Source organism: Ursus americanus, chromosome 14 (genome assembly GCF_024610735.1).
Source record: "Ursus americanus isolate L20-20 chromosome 14, mUrsAme1.1.p, whole genome shotgun sequence".
NCBI classification, from domain to species: domain Eukaryota; kingdom Metazoa; phylum Chordata; class Mammalia; order Carnivora; family Ursidae; genus Ursus; species Ursus americanus.
The window spans coordinates 38,826,631-38,842,127 of NC_142140.1; the positions used below are offsets into that span (position 1 = coordinate 38,826,631).

General features: G+C 58.6%; 1 protein-coding gene across 1 annotated transcript; it reads left to right on the plus strand.

The window, feature by feature from the left end:
- The first annotated feature begins 2,633 nt into the window (after window positions 1-2,633).
- Window positions 2,634-14,152, plus strand: CAMKV (CaM kinase like vesicle associated). Its single transcript, XM_045807162.2, has 11 exons — window positions 2,634-2,767; window positions 9,695-9,803; window positions 9,911-10,042; window positions 10,223-10,297; window positions 10,503-10,641; window positions 10,774-10,894; window positions 11,042-11,117; window positions 11,216-11,352; window positions 11,514-11,592; window positions 11,827-11,914; window positions 12,213-14,152. The coding sequence occupies exons 2-11, from the start codon at window positions 9,709-9,711 to the stop codon at window positions 12,792-12,794; spliced, it is 1,524 nt and encodes a 507-aa protein (XP_045663118.1). The 5' UTR covers window positions 2,634-2,767; window positions 9,695-9,708; the 3' UTR covers window positions 12,795-14,152.
- Window positions 14,153-15,497: the final 1,345 nt, after the last annotated feature.

Genomic DNA, 15,497 nt, shown 5'->3' on the forward strand with positions numbered 1-15,497 from the left:
GAGCGATGAGTTCTGGCCGGCTTTGTAGGCTCTGTGAATAGGCTCTTTATCCCGCCTCTCTGACTGTCTAGCTCCGGTGGGAGCCGGAACTCTCAACCTTGGGCTCCCTTCTCTTCAGCCTTCCAACCTAGGCTGTCCCCACCCACAGGGCGCCTAGGGCGCAAGCTGCCTCAGGAGGTCCTCAGAGAGGCTACTGACAATGCCAACCACCCCTGCTCTTTTCCCAAGCTCTGCCCTATGCTAAAGGACCTTGTGCCATTCCTCTGGCCAGGGGGGTGGCTAGAAGCCATGGCCCCTGACCTGGGCTAGCTCTGAATAGTGGAGGTAGGAATAAAGTTCCACGTGGGCCCAGTCCAAGGCCTAGAAGAGCTGAGAGGATGGCATCCCGCTGGTATTGCTACTTCCCGCCCGGAGGGCGGCCGGAGGTTGAAGCCCAGACACTGACACCCTCCCCTGCCTGTGCCTCCCTCCCTGACTGGGGGCTGACGGACATGCCATGCCCCAGTCCCAACCCTGGGTTCTCATCTTTAGTTGTTCTCTCTACAAAGGGCCAAGACCCAGCCATCCCCCAAATGTCTGAGAGTGAGGGGCTGCCCTGGGTGGGGAGACTGGAAATAGCCAATGATGTAGGGACATCGCAGCCCCTGCCAGCCCTTAGGCATGGCCCAGCCTCTTCCCCCATCCTGCTTTCACACCCTGATTCAGCCTCCACGGTCCTGAGCCCCATGTCAGGCTGGAAGGGGACCGGTGGCTCCGGGGACCAGGGCTCCAGGGACTGGCAACAGTGTCCCTGTGCATGCACAAGCAAGCACGCCTGGGTGCACACAGAACGCAGACACATGTGCCACTGGGCACCACTGCGCACACTGTGCTGTTGCCATCTCCTCCAGCATGAGAGCGCACGCACACACAGACACACTCACACGTGTACACACACCCCCCGCCACGTGCGCTCACCCACAGGCACATGGAATGTGCACACGACCAAGAAGAGGTGGCGCACTGCCAGCAGCAGGCAGGGCTCTAGCGAGCCACCTCTTCCCCTGTATCTACATCCCCCATCCCAGCTTCTCCTCGGCCCAGCTTGTCCGAACCTAGAGAGCCACGACCCTCAGGAAAGACGGAAAATGTATGTCACGTGTGCGGGGTCAGCAAGCATGGCTCAGCTGCACTATACGACTCAGAAAACCATAGCTTCGGGGACAGCGGGCAGACAGCAGGAAGGACCGAGGGCCAGGCCATTCATTCCTTCCGCAGACATGAACCGAGCATATGGAGATGAACCACAGCCTCTGCCTGCCAGGAATTCCTACCCAGTGGTGGGGTCGGTGCTGTGACAGGGATCACCCAGAGCCCAGAGGGCACAGAGGTGGCATCCATCTGGCCTGCAAGAGGTGACCCAGTGCCAGGGAAGGATGTGAAGGGCCCTTTGACACGCTCATCTGGGGGGAGATATTGAGTGGCCTTACTGGAGTGGTCATTTCCCAGGCCAGCCTCCCCAGCCCCGCCCCAACTTCCTCACTTGAGCAGACACTCCTGTCAGCAGCCACGGGAGCCGTGCAGGGAAGACTCACTCAACATCCAAGGGTTTGGAGATGACCCCACCCAGGATGGGATCAGAAGACTCACTGGGAGTTTTGGGGTGGGGTGGAACCCAGCTCCAGGTACCAAGAAGCCTGTCTGGCCTTCAGATATGGACCTCGGGACAGTTCTCAGTGCCTGTGAGGGGGGAGGGGCAAGCACTGGGTCCCTGTGCCTCCCTGACAAAGGGCAGAGAAATGGCCAAGGACCCCTTCAAGCCTTCTTCCCGGCAGTTCTCAGCTGCCTCCTATCAGAGGACAGGCCTGTTGGGGCACCTTCATGCAATAGTTCTCCTGTACCCCCTTATCCCAGCCCAGGCTCCTTGTGGTGGGGCTGTTCGTGAAATGCTTCAGGGTAATTAAGCTGGAAAGAAAGTAGAATCCACACACGTCATAGGTGACTTTCATAGGCCGGGAAATTCAGTGCTACGCAGGGAGGAGAAGACTGGGCCAGCCACCCTGGCGGGGACTTGGGGATGAGAAAGGCTGAATGGGGTGGGGTGGGGGGATAGGAGTTTCTGCCACCATGGTCTGGAGCCCTCACTGACCACGTGTGCACACACACTCACCCATGTGTTTACTATTCCTAGGTAGGGGATGCCAGTCTGTAATGCAGCTTGCCCTAGCGACTGCCCACTCTGTTCTTACAAGTAGGTTCCTCCCTTTGGGTCAGGTTTTGGGAGCTAGGCAGAGTGCTGGTCCCCTGGGGACTACTACCTGCCAAGAGATTCCTGTGCAGCTCCAGGGCTCAGGCTTTCCCCACACCTCCCACTCCCCGCTCCCCATCATGGGCATAAGAAGGCCCCTCTGGCCCCTGTTGCCCAGTCAGCCCGAGGGCCTGAGGGAGTCTCTGGGAGCCTGGCGGGCGCCGGGCAGGCCACTGCTCTTCGACTCGCTGCCACCCGTCGCCCGCCCCCCTCAGAGTGGGATTCTGGCCTCTGGCTCTGCCAGGGCCCGGGCGGAGCCGGCTGAGGGAGGCCCCGCCCCCAGCCCGCCCCCGGCCCGGGGTGCGAATCCGGAGCCGGCGAGCGGCGGGAGATGCTGGAGGTTTGCGAGCCGAAGCGGCTGCAGCTGGCGCCGCGTCTGCCCCGCGTGCCCGGAGCGGATTCTGCCCGCCGCCCCCGGAGCCCTCGGCGCCCCCACTGAACACGCGATCGCCTCCTCCGTGTGACCGACCGGCGCTGCAGGTGCGGGGCGGGCCGCGCGGGGGGGCGCCCCCCGAACGCACGTTGTGGGGGTCTTGAGGGATTGGGTCTCTGATTCAGGTTCGGATCGCTCAGTGCGCGGGGGCTCCTCGAGGGCTTGGGGTCCCAGCGGGGGCAGAGGACGAGAGATCTGCAGATCCGGGGGTCGGCGTGTGGGGTTGGGCTTAAAGTTCCCCGTCACCTCGGACGGCTTGGGGGTCCCAGGGGAAGCCTCTGAGACTCGGGTCCAGGCGAATCTCCCCTCCCTGCCCCCCCCCCCCCCGCGCCCCCCGTCTCGCTGGGCTCCTAATTGTGAAAACCTTAACCCTCGAACGTTCGTGGTGCCCCATGGGGTTAGGGGTCGAGGCTGAGCCGACCCTCCTGACTCCCAGGGCCGCCTTCAACCCCTCCCAACTGCCCCCGGGTCCCCTTCCTCCCGCGAAGCAGTCACTAATTTCCATGACAACGGAGAGTTCTTTATGGGCGACAACCTGAAGGGGGCTGGGCGGGGCTGCCGCGGGGTGGGGGAGGTGGCTCCAAGCCCCTGGGGCCCAGCAGCCCCCTAGCAGAGATCCTGCTTCCTTGCCTTAACGTGGGGGCCAGCGGGGGGTTCGGGGCACCGACTCAACGCTGCGCGGTGGGGGTAGGGGACGCACATGTTTCTGCTGGGAGGTGCGGGGCTTGTGCTCACACGTGTGCCTCCCGCATGTGTGTTGCTGTGCCAGCGGGGGCGAGTCAGCAGTGCCGGGGAAGGGGGTCAGGGTGGCACCACGGTGGGGAGCAGGGCCCCGGGCTGGGGAAGTGGAGGAGTGGACAATGAACAAATGAATTTCTGCCTTCCCCAGCCTGTAGTGTCTGGCAGAGACCCTAGGCTCTCCCAGCCCCCCATAGCTCTGCCAAACTGCTTTTGTCCGCACCCCCTAGACAGAGCCTGCTACACCAGCTTTCCTTCTGGGGAGCAGGGCCCTCTATCCTTCACCAAAAGCTTAGTCTGCTGCAGTCCAGTCCCTGTCCTGCTGCCCCCCTCTAAGGCCCAGACTTTGAGCCCCCCCAGGACCACCTAGGAAGAGCTGGTTCTCCCCCTCCCCCCACCCCCACCTTCCCAGTTGAGTTTTAGCCACCTGCTGGACCCCAGTTTCCTCAACTGGGAAATTGGTGTCTAATCCCCTCAGTGTCAGGCTGGGCGCCGGGGGTGGGGCACAGGTCTCTCTGCCTTTCTTTTACAGCATTTGGTGTGAACCCCCAGGTGCCCAAGTCTGCCTTTCCCATATCTGCTGCTGACCCTCCTCTCCAGCCCATGTCCTGGCTACCACTCACTAGCAGATGGGCAGTCCTTGCCCTGGGAGGAGGATGCAGAGTCCATGATCTCCATCTAGGGAAACTGAGGCAGGGGGTTGGTGCTGTGCAGTTGTTTCTGGGTTTTTTAGGGTGCTGTTTCTGGCCTCCCTGACAGGATCCACTGTTGGAAAGGGGGATGGCTGCAGCAGGGAATTAGGCTGACCTGCAAGAGGGGCCCGAGGGACCCAAGGCCTAGGGAGGACCACAGATAAGGGGGGCGTGGCTGGGGAGTCAAGGCACTTGGCTGGGCCAGCTGAGAGGAGGGGCTATAAAGGGAAGCAGCCAGGTCTCTAAGCTTCATTTCCCCCACCACACTGGTGCCTTCCACTTGATGGACCTGCCTTTCCTAAGCTGCCTGATGACCGGGAGAGGGGCCATGGAATTCTTCTGAGGGGACTGCAACAGCTGACTTCTTCTCCCAGGCCATGGTTGTGCCTCCCACACCAAGTCCAGGGCATATCTGAGGGATACAGGAGGGCTCTGTGTCAAAGGTCCAGGAACCACGGGCAGCTCCTGGCCCAGGTGTTCAGAGCACATGGCTGAGGGGGCCTTAGGACTCTGCTGGGCACCCATAGGACCCTTCAGAACCCCCTGCCCGCCTTCCCCACCTGTGTCATTGTGCTTGTGTCCTTTTTATTGTCACCTCTTCTCCACTTCCATCACAGTTTCTGCCTTTGTCCCTCTCTGTCCCTGACCCTCTCTCTTTTCTAAAGTCTCTCAATTCCCCCACCTCCCCTTCCTTGATGGGGCCACGTCACAGAACCCATGGGGAAAGAGTCGGGCCAAAGTCTCACGGAATTCTTGGAGAAGGGGTTTGGCCAACACCTCCCCCCTTCCCCTTCCCTTTGTTTCAATACTTCCACCGCCATAGCAGTCCTTTACTCTGGGGCCTTCCCCTTCGTTTCCCTCCTCCACCCACAGGGAAGCAGGGACCCCAGGGGATTTTCCTTCAGGGGTTCAAAGACTGGGGCCCTGGGTGCCTGGGAGAGGCCAGTTGGCTCTTACCTCTGCCATGCCAAGTTCAAGGCTGAACTTTATGGACGCAGCACTGGATTGTATGCCCACCCTTGAGACTGGAGAGGCCCCCCTCTCCTTATTCCATCATTAGACGGGAAAGCGTCAACAGCAGGAACTGCGGACCATGATTTGGCTAGAGCCTGAGGCCAGTCAGGGCAGCCCCCTGCCCATGTCCCAGGGCGGTGGGCTAGAAGCTTGGCTCTGCCTCCCGACACCAGACCCTGAGAATAAACTCTCCATTTCCCCCCCTCTTTCCGGTAGACCTAAGCTGTGAGCCCGGCAAGGCTTGGGCCTAGGCATGTCCTTTGCAGCAGGAAACCCAGCCCCAGTCCCTGAGAGAGAAGAGCAGGGGAGGGGAGGGGGTACCTGAAGGCTGGTGTTCACAGCTGCCACTAAATCGGGAGGTGTTGCCCACAGTTGTCGGGAGGGAGCTGGAGGCCTCTTGGGCCCCTCCTGGCCTCCCAAGATTTACCGCAAGCTCTGGAACTCCACATGGGAGAAGACCAGGGCAGCAGGAAACTTGTTTATGGCTATGAAAGGTGGGGCCTGAGTCAGGCCGACCCCAGCGGAGGAGGGGACAGGACTCCAGTGCAGGACCACAGGACCTCTGGAGCCAGACTTCCTTAAGGCTGCAGTAGGGTCCCCTAGGGCCTATTACCAGGGCCCCAACAGGCAGAGGCTCCCTCAGGGTTGCCTGAGGCTCGATTGCCCAAGCCCAGGGGTCAGACCCAAGGAGCAAGCAGTGACTGGGGAGCACTTGGCCCTCAGGCACCCTTCGAACCAGCTAGAGGGCAGTGGCAGTGCCAGGCTCCGCACTTCCCCCAAGCTCTCTTTGGACAGCCCCCCGTGCACACTGTTTCTCCGCAGAAAATGGAAGGAGCCATGTCTCTAGGGAAACGGCCGCTATGGGGCTTTTGTGCCCTCCCGTGTTCCAGTGTGGACCCAAGGCACAGCCCAGGTCCAGAGTCCGTGGGAGGAGAGCTCTTCACTGTTGGGTAGTGGGTCTGGGCTGTCTGGGCCATAGGGGTGAGAAAGCAAACCCCTTTCTGCCTGGCCTTCCACTGTTCTTGAAGCTGTCCCTCGACTGCTCCTCCCAGCTTCAGGGCCAGGGCCCCCTTTGCTGCCAGCAGGTGCCAGGGGCTGGTGCATACCCCGGCAGCCTTGCGGGCAGCAGTAGTGGGTAGCAGATGGTGGAGTGGGTGAAGATGGAGGGGACCCCTTTTCTCCTGTCTTCGCCCTGGGGCTAGGTTGGGGGTGGAGACAGATGAGTGCATTAGACTGGTGAGGGGACGCGGTACTGGCTTTGATCAGGGCCCGCATGGTAGGGGGAGAGGCGGATCTGCCCCTGCCCCAGCCGTGAGGTTTTAGGGTATGGATCCAGGCTGCTCTGACTGTGAGCAGAGGCCTGGATTTCTGTGGTGGGAGGCAGACGGCAAGACCAGCCCTGGGCTCTTGTGGGCACAAATGCATACACATGGCCGAGGGCAAGATCAGGCATGGGCATATATGAAACCTCCCCCGCCACGTGGCAGAGCACGGAGCTGTTGGAGGGGGGCGGGGGGAGGTGGAGCTTCTGGAACGTATCTCAGAGAAGGGCCGTTTTGAGTCTGGAGTGTCAGGATCATTTTAGACAATTGGTTGCACCAACAACCTTATAATGTCAGAAATCACAATGAAAGAAGGAAGAAATTAAGCCCTTGTCTGGACACCTAGCCCATGTGGAGGTTGCTTTGCAGGGAGGCCAAGGTGGGCAGGGCCCTCGCCGGTGCCCACACTCCCTGCCATCGAATGGACACCGTTGAGCTGGCAAGTCACCTGTTGTTGGATTTTAGGTAGTTGCTGATTTTTTTTTTTTACATTATAAATAACTCTGCCGTGACAAATAGGATACTGATGGGAGGCTTTGGGGGAAGGGCATTCCTGCCACCAGGAACGGTGTAAGCAAAGCAACAGAGCTCGACAGCTTCCTGGGGGGCCCGCAGGCTAAGATACCACCCTCCCGCCCAGTACGTGGTCCTTGGATTCCAGCCTGGGAAGGGAATTGCAGTGCGTTAGAGCCATTGAGGGACTGGTACGGCCCCTCCCCCAGATTGTTAGGGCATAGAGCTGGGTGGCCGGCAGTGGTGGGTGGCTGTGCCTCTGCTCTCAGCTGTGAGTGTGGGATTCCAGCCACATGCTCCTCTCCGGCAGACGCAGGAGCAGGGCTGTGACCATGGTGGCAAAGACACGCAGTCAGGGACGATCTTCAAAGCTTCTCTTGTTTGCCTCTGCAGTGCCTCACAAGAAGGCTTAAGCCCTGGCTTAAATTGCCGATGAAATGCATTTGCGTTCCCTGAGCCCCAACTACCCGGATGAAGGAATGATGGAATTTATTCCCTAATGCTGAAGGCAGATTTGAGGGAAAACTTCTGGGACTGTGACCCCTGGGAAGTGGGTGGCTTCTGCCTGGGAGCAAGCGAGCAAAAGCCAGGGCTGGCCACGGGGCTTTTGTGGGTCCTGGCCTTTGAGCCTGGCTGGAAGAGTCGCTGTGACCCAAGCTACTTCCTCTGGGGGCGGCTTCCTCCCTTCTCCACTTCCTCCTGGAGCTGGCAGTGACTGCAGGTCGGGGAGCATCCAGGTGGTCGGGGCCATAGGCAGGGCCCTGTGCACAGCAGGTGCCCCTCCGTGTGGAGAATACGCCAGGTCAGCAGGGGCAGAGCCGTGGGAATGCAGCCTTAGTGCAGAGCTTGCCACGGCCCCGGAATCCCCCTGACCGGGCACTATGGAGGTCCAGACACGGTCACCAGGTCCCCTCCTGAAGTTGACCTCTAGCAAGAGCTGCACGTGCCCTCTCCTTTGGGTGCTGGAGCCGGTCCCCCCAGCACCGCACGATCCACGGGTGCCATGCCCCAGGTGCCCATTGTAGTCAGCTGCGTGTGGTCACGTTTGTGCCTGGAACACCCACCCCTGGCCAGGGACCTGTGCCCCGGACCTGACATGCCCAGGTCTCCTGAGGGCCCCGGCAGTGAGGCACTGGCAGGCTTGTCTAGCTTTTCCGGACCATTACCCCTACATGCCTCCTGGCAAATCCTTCCCCTCTAAGTCCCAGCCCTGATGCTGTTTCTTCCTCAAAGCCTTTCCTCACTTCCACCCAAATGGGGGTTCTCTCTCTGAGGAAACTCTCCAAACACTGTGCCTGAATACAACGTTTATTAAATCAATAAAGGTAATTGTAGTAAAAATTCTTTTTTTTCTTTAAAAGATTTTATTTATATGAGAGAGAACATGAACATGAGGGAGAGAGCACAAAGCAGTGGGAGGCAGAAGGGCAGATGGAGAGGGAGACGCTGAGCAGGGAGCCCAGCGTGGGGCTCGATCCCAGAACGCTGGGATCACAACTCGAGCCAAAGGCAGATGCTTAACTGTCTGAGCCACCCAGATGCCCCTGTAGTAAAATTCTAACAGAAAATTAATAAAAGATATAAATCTGCCCCTCTAACACCTAATTCTTTGCCCCAGAGAGCACTCTGATTTTCTTAGGCGTCTTTCCAGAATTGAGTTTGTGACTATACACTGTTCTATAAACTTTTAAAAATTTACCCAAATAGCAGCATCCTTGACCCATCATTCTGTCCCTTGCTTTTCCATTTAACATCTCAGAAACTGTCCAACTGCAGCACATTTTGCTACTATAGTCTTTGTAATAACTACCAAGTATTCTTTCATATGGATGGCCATAATTTTTTTTAAATTTTTTATTTATTTACTTAGAGAGAGCGCGAGCAGGGGGAGGGGTCCAGAGAGAGGCATGTTTTGAACTCTGTACCAATAGGGTCACGTTCTACGTAGTCTTTTGTGTCTTCATCACTCAACACTGTGTTGGTGAGGTTGGGGGATAGCCGTAGCGCCTTCATTTCCATTGCTGTGTAATATTCCATGGTGTGACTGTGCCATATTACGTCCTGCTGCTGGTGGCTATGTGGGCTGTTTCCAGTTTGGGGCAATTACGAATGTTGCCACTATGAGCATTCCTGTATGAGTGGCCTGCTGCCTAAACGTATGTATTTCTGTAAGGCATATATTTAGCAGTGCAAATGCTGGTTCATGGGGCATGTTCAACTTTAGCAGTTTTACCAAACTGTTTTCCAAAGGAGAGACTTAGCCTCCACCAGCAGTGCTCATGTTCTCCACGTCTTTGCCAATGCTCGGTGTCTTCAGACTTTCAGAGATGGCTATCTGCTGGGTGGGTGGTTATAGCCCCCTTCACCTGTGTAAGAGCTGAAATGTAAAGAAATCGTTTGGTAGGTCTTTTGTTGTTGTTGAATGTAAGCAGTCCAAAACGATTCCCTGCTATGTCAGTTTAATATGTTTTTCGTAAGTGGGGGCTGTTGTGGTTCAGGCAGCTGAGCCGAGTGGCAAGAGCCAAGCCCAGCAAAGCAGGGGTGGGAGCCTGACCAGCCTCTGGCCCTTTGTAGTGCAGTCTCTGTGCCTCGCTTGGTCTGAGCCAGGCTGGGGTCTCCCAGAGGCATCCTCTGTATTGCGGGGAGAAGCCTCCGTGTGGCGGTGCAGCTGAGCCAGACTCCATCCTGCCCGCAGCTCAGAGCCTGGCAATGCCGTTTGGGTGTGTGACTCTGGGCGATAAGAAGAACTATAACCAGCCGTCGGAGGTGACTGACAGATATGATTTGGGACAGGTCATCAAGACGTGAGTGCTGGGTCTGGTGGTCCAGGGTGGGTGGGCAAGGGCCAGTGAAAGGGGAGCAGAGGGTGGCCCCCACTGAGGCCAGGGCTGAATGGGGTGCTTGCCGGCAGTGAGGAGTTCTGTGAGATCTTCCGGGCCAAGGACAAGACGACGGGCAAGCTGCACACGTGCAAGAAGTTCCAGAAGCGGGACGGCCGCAAGGTGCGGAAGGCGGCTAAGAACGAGATAGGCATCCTCAAGATGTGAGTGTGAGGCCTAGGGGTAGGGTGGCGGACGAGGTAGCGGAGATGGGTTTCAAGGGCAGGGGGCCTCGAGCAGTACCAGCCTCTGGCCAGTTAGTTTGCTGGGGCCCGCAGTGGCAACCAGAGCCTCTCTTTGGGGTTCCCCCAGCCCTAACTCTTGGCCCCTCTCCCTGCCGTCAGGGTGAAGCATCCCAACATCCTGCAGCTGGTGGATGTGTTTGTGACCCGCAAGGAGTACTTCATCTTCCTGGAGCTGTGAGTGTGGGCCTGGGGTCCCAGGATTCCTCTGGCCTTTACCTGCTCTGCCCTCTGCAACCAGGGAAAGCCCCCTTTCTGGACCCTTGGGGTCCTGGGTCCCTGTGCCTGGCCCAGCCAGCTCCCTGGTGTAGGCAGCTGCCCGAGTACTTCTGCCCCACCCCCCATCCTGCCCACGCCGGGCTCAGGGGCTGGTGTCCCTCAGGGCCACGGGGAGGGAGGTGTTTGACTGGATCCTGGACCAGGGCTACTACTCGGAGCGAGACACGAGCAACGTGGTGCGGCAGGTCCTGGAGGCCGTGGCCTACCTGCACTCACTCAAGATCGTGCACAGGAACCTCAAGGTGAGGCCAGGAACCGGGTCTGTCGGCAGCCAGCCTGGGGCTGAGGTGGGCAGCACCTTGGGGTCTTACTCTAGCCTCTGGGGTCCTCATGGAGTCTTTCTCTGCCCCCCATGTCATTCCTGCCCGGAGCAGCTGGAGAACCTAGTTTACTACAATCGGCTGAAGAACTCAAAGATCGTCATCAGTGACTTCCACTTGGCTAAGCTAGAGAACGGCCTCATCAAGGAGCCCTGTGGGACTCCCGAGTACCTGGGCAAGCAGGGGGTGGGGCAGGGGCAGGGTGGGAGACAGCCTTCCAGGAGTGGCTCTGGGTAGGGGGGAAGGAGGTCTCTAGCCCAGGAAGTGGGTGTGAGTGGTACCAGGCCTGATACTGACCAGCAGACGGACACTGTGTTTGCAGCCCCGGAGGTGGTAGGGCGACAGCGGTATGGACGCCCTGTGGACTGCTGGGCCATTGGAGTCATCATGTACATCCTGTGAGTGAATGGGCCCGCAAACAGGCTCACAGCCAGGCCGGGCGGGGTCCTGTGTCCATGGCCTTCCTGGGTGACCCTCCCCTTTGGCCCCCATGCAGGCTTTCAGGGAACCCACCCTTCTATGAGGAGGTGGAGGAAGATGACTATGAGAACCATGACAAGAACCTCTTCCGCAAGATCCTGGCCGGCGACTATGAGTTTGACTCTCCATATTGGGATGATATTTCACAGGCGGGTGAGGAGGTGCCCAGCGTGTGGGTAAAGGGAGGGGTTGGCGTGGGGGACCTGCTGTCAGCCTTCTCTGCTGGACTCTGCTCCTACCTCCCAGCCCACTCCTCACCCCTAGACGGTGAGATGAGGTGCCCGTGCCTAGCCTCTCCCTGGCTTTGTCCCCAGCCAAAGACCTGGTAACCAGGCTGATGGAGGTGGAGCAAGACCAGCGCATCACCGCAGAAGAGGCCATCTCCCATGAGTGGTGAGCAGGGCCCATGGAGGACAGAAGGAGAGGCCAGGTTTCCCTTGGCCTCTGTCCTCCTCACATCTAAGAGCCCCCATCCTTGAGGCTTTGAGTAGGGGCTGGGGGTGCCCAGAGCTCAGGCCCAGCCCAGCGGGCCTGCCTGGTAACCTCTGATCTTAAGAGAAGAGGGCTGGGCAGTCTCCATGAAGGCCTATACCCCCTCAGATCCAGATGCACTTGCACCCTTTCTAGGATTTCTGGCAATGCTGCTTCTGATAAGAACATCAAGGATGGTGTCTGCGCCCAGATTGAAAAGAACTTTGCCAGGGCTAAGTGGAAGGTAAGGCTTGGATGACTCCCTTTCTTGGACTGATCCCAAGAGCTCCTTCTGGCACACACAGTTTCTTGCCTGTATCACACCCCTGCAGCCACTCAAAGGCGTTCCTTCAGCCATGAGATGTGGCTGTAGCCACCGTCACTGCCTTAAGTGGGTGTGCTGAACAGCTGGGTCCCTGGCCTGCTCTCCTGGGGTGGTCGGAGGCTTTGGCTCAGAATGGTCTGGCTTTGGCTCTTGCCAAGGAATGGATCTGGCTTCTGTAAGCCTCACTCTGGGCCTCTCTCTGCTGTTCTCCTTTCAGAAGGCTGTCCGAGTGACCACCCTCATGAAACGGCTCCGGGCACCGGAGCAGTCCAGCACAGCGACAGCCCAGTCTGCCCCAGCCACAGACACTGCCACCGCTGGGGCTGCAGGTGGGGCCGCAGCTGCAAGTGGGGCTGCCCCAGCCCTTGGGGGCAGTGCCACCTCAGCCACAGCGGGTGCTACTGCTCTTGCCTCAAAGAGCGATAATGTAGCCCCCGCAGACCGTAGTGCCACCCCAGCCACCGATGGCAGTACCACCCCAGCCACCGATGGCAGTGTCACCCCAGCCACCGACGGGAGCATCACCCCAGCCACCGATGGGAGCATCACCCCAGCCACCGATAGGAGTGTTACTCCAGCCACTGATGGGAGAGCCACACCAGCCACGGAAGAGAGCACCATGCCCACCACCCAAAGCAGTGTCACACCAGCCACCAAGGCAGCTGCCACCCCTGAGCCGGCTTTGGCCCAGCCGGACAGCACAGCACCCGGGGCCACAACAGGCCAGGCTCCACCCTCTAGTAAAGGGGAAGAGGCTGCTGGCTATGCCCAGGAGTCTCGGAGGGAGGAGACCAGCTGAGTGAGCAGGCTGGTGTGGGGCAGGGGGCGGGCAGGAGGGTGGGAGAGTGGAAGAGGGGCTTCTCACTGTACATAAGAGTCACTGGCATGATGCCCTTGCTCCCTCCTGCCCCTGCCTCCCAGTGTGGGGCATGTCTGGGGGCCACGGGAGAGCAGTCTCATCTCCTGTGTGTATGTGCGTGAGTGGTGGGCAGGCCAGAGGCAGGACCGGCCCCAGCCCCTGCATGGATTCCTTGTGGCTTTTCTGTCTTTCGCTAGCTTCACCAGTTTCTGTTCCTTGCGGGATGCTGCTCTAGGGATACTCAGGAGGTCCCTGCTCCCTTTCCCCTCCCCTTTTTGCCTCACAATTTCCCCAGGCAGGCCCTGCAGGTCCCATCCTCTCCCAGGCCCTAAACTTGGGTGGCCTTGCCCTGAGAGCTGGTCCTCCAGCGAGGCCCTGTCAGCGGTCTTAGCCTCCTGCACATGAAGGTATGTGCCTGTGGTATGTGGGCTGCTCGAAGAATGGGCACAGGCTGGTATAGAGAATGCACAAATCTAGGGCAGTATGCTTTAAGACAAGACTGGTCGCATGGTTGGGGGCACTGCTTGGTAGCTTTGGGGGTCGTCAGAAGTGAAAGAGAATGAGTAGGGGGGTAGAAACGTCCACCTTTGTTCCTGGAAACTTCCCACCAATACCCTTGTGCTATTTCCTGCCCTCCTGGGTTCTGCAGTGGGTTGCACTGTGCCCTGAGCTTCACGAGCCTGTAAGGGGAAGGAGGAACAGTTGGGATGTGGCAATGAAAACTGGGAAGGCAGAGTGCAGGCCCAGTACCTAGTGTACCAGCCTAGCTGGGTCCTTACCCTGAGCCAGACAGGGAGGGCTGATATCCCTTGGCTCTCCTCTGATCGTGTCCCTCAGGCTCAGACTACAGTCCTCTCCATCCCAGGGGGCCTGCCACATGGCAGTGTCCCATAGTCTAATTTGGGGGTTTGCCCTTCACAGGGGCAGATTTCTTCTCTCCTAATTCAAAAATAAAATAGAGAGGAACCCCCCCTCTATGTCTGTGACCCATTTCCCCTTCTGTCAAGGCTTAGAGAGAGGCCCAGGTGCCTCTGAGCTATGCTGAGTTGCTTTTTCTGGGATGAGGAAGTGGAATAAGGCTCCCCAGTTTCCTGATGGAGGCTCCTGGCAGGTGCCCTTTGTCAGACCCCACCACAGCTTGGGCAGGCAGCCACACTGGTCCCGGCCTTTGCTCGGCACTCCAGTGGCAGTCCTGCCCTTCTCCCTGCATGCCTGTGGGTCTGCTCTGGTGTATGAAGGTCGGTAGGCTAACTGTGTGCCTACTGAACCTGGCAAATAAATGTCACCCTGCCAAAGCCTCTGGCCATCCTCTTGCCTTTTGCTTCCTCTGTCTTACTGGGGAGGGGCCCCTGGAAGGCAGTGGGGAGGGAAGAGGCTGGGAGCAGGTTCACAGATCTGTGCCTAGTGCCATGAGGATTGCTTGGGCTGAGAGTACAGATCATTCTTTACCACTGTGTGTTCCTTGATTGTGGTGGTGGGCCCTCTGGACTCTAGAAGTCCATGTAGGTGGTGGGCCCTGTCCTGGGCTTGTGCCAAGGAAAAACCTCTGGGCTGCTGTTCTGACAAGACCTGTTGAACAAGGAGCCCTTGTCTTGACTTAGGCATACAACTGAAACTCACCAGGACCACCCACCATAAGGAGAGACCTTGCCCGTGGCCAAAGTGGGTTTCCCTGGGTTGGGGAGAGGGTGCAGGGTGGGCAGTGCACAAAGGTTCTATGCTGCCCTTTGTGTTGATTCCTCCTCCCTGTGAACAACGCCTGTGCTCTGCACACAGGCCCAAAGAACTTCACTCTGGGTCTACTTCAGGTGGAACAAATCAGCTTTAGATCATGGGGCTCTACATAAGGTTTCTTCTGTACGAACACTGCTAGAAATAGTTAAGCATGAAAACTCCTAGGAAGACTTGTTCCAGTCCTGACTGGCCCAGGTGAATTCACCAGGGATGCTGCTCTTTCCCAGGGAGGACCCCAAAGTTAACTTCTCTGATGTGGGAATCAATAAAAGGGTTTGTTAGTCACTGGTCTATGAAGCATCTGGGCCTCCAAAATTCTAACCCCGCTACAGTCCAGAGGCATGCTGATCCTCCTGGGAGCTAAGAGCTAAAGTCAGGATACTGGCCCTGCCACCTCCAAACTTAGGGATAAAGCCAGAGTAACCTTGGGGTGTCCTGAGAGGTTAGGACCTGTGTCCATCTTTGTAGGACACTCAGAGCCCAGGGCTGAGAGGGTGGAGCATTCTTTTAGTCTGTGGGAACTACGGGCTGCCGGGCGCACGGTCGAGCAGTGCCCAGAACCCAGGGGACCGCTCTCCACGGGGACCATCGTCCCACTCCCCTGCGGCTTCGGTCTTCTCGATTCTCCCGAAGTGCAGAGAAGGCTGCCCTGACAGAACAGGGCTGAGGAGCCCGTGCCCGGCGCGCCTCGCACCAGATCTGGCTTAGCACCGTAATGTCTTGTCTTGCCCCAGAAAGGGGCTCGGCGGCGGCATAGCTGCTGCGGGTACCTGCCGAATGCTTCCGGGAGCCACTGGAGCGTTACTGATGACAGATCCAGTCCCGCGCTCAGCCCCAGGATTCTCTTCGGTCGTTAAGCCCCGCCCCCATGGTTCTTCCAATCCGGACCCAGGCTCCGCCTCCATGTTC

Excerpts from the sequence above, each read along its gene's own strand:
- CAMKV (XM_045807162.2), top strand. The coding sequence starts at position 9,709 with ATGCCGTTTGGGTGTGTGACTCTGGGCGATAAGAAGAACTATAACCAG. Across the intron at positions 10,895-11,041 it reads TGGGACTCCCGAGTACCTGG|CCCCGGAGGTGGTAGGGCGA; the intron begins GCAAGCAGGGGG and ends CTGTGTTTGCAG. Across the intron at positions 11,593-11,826 it reads GAGGCCATCTCCCATGAGTG|GATTTCTGGCAATGCTGCTT; the intron begins GTGAGCAGGGCC and ends CACCCTTTCTAG.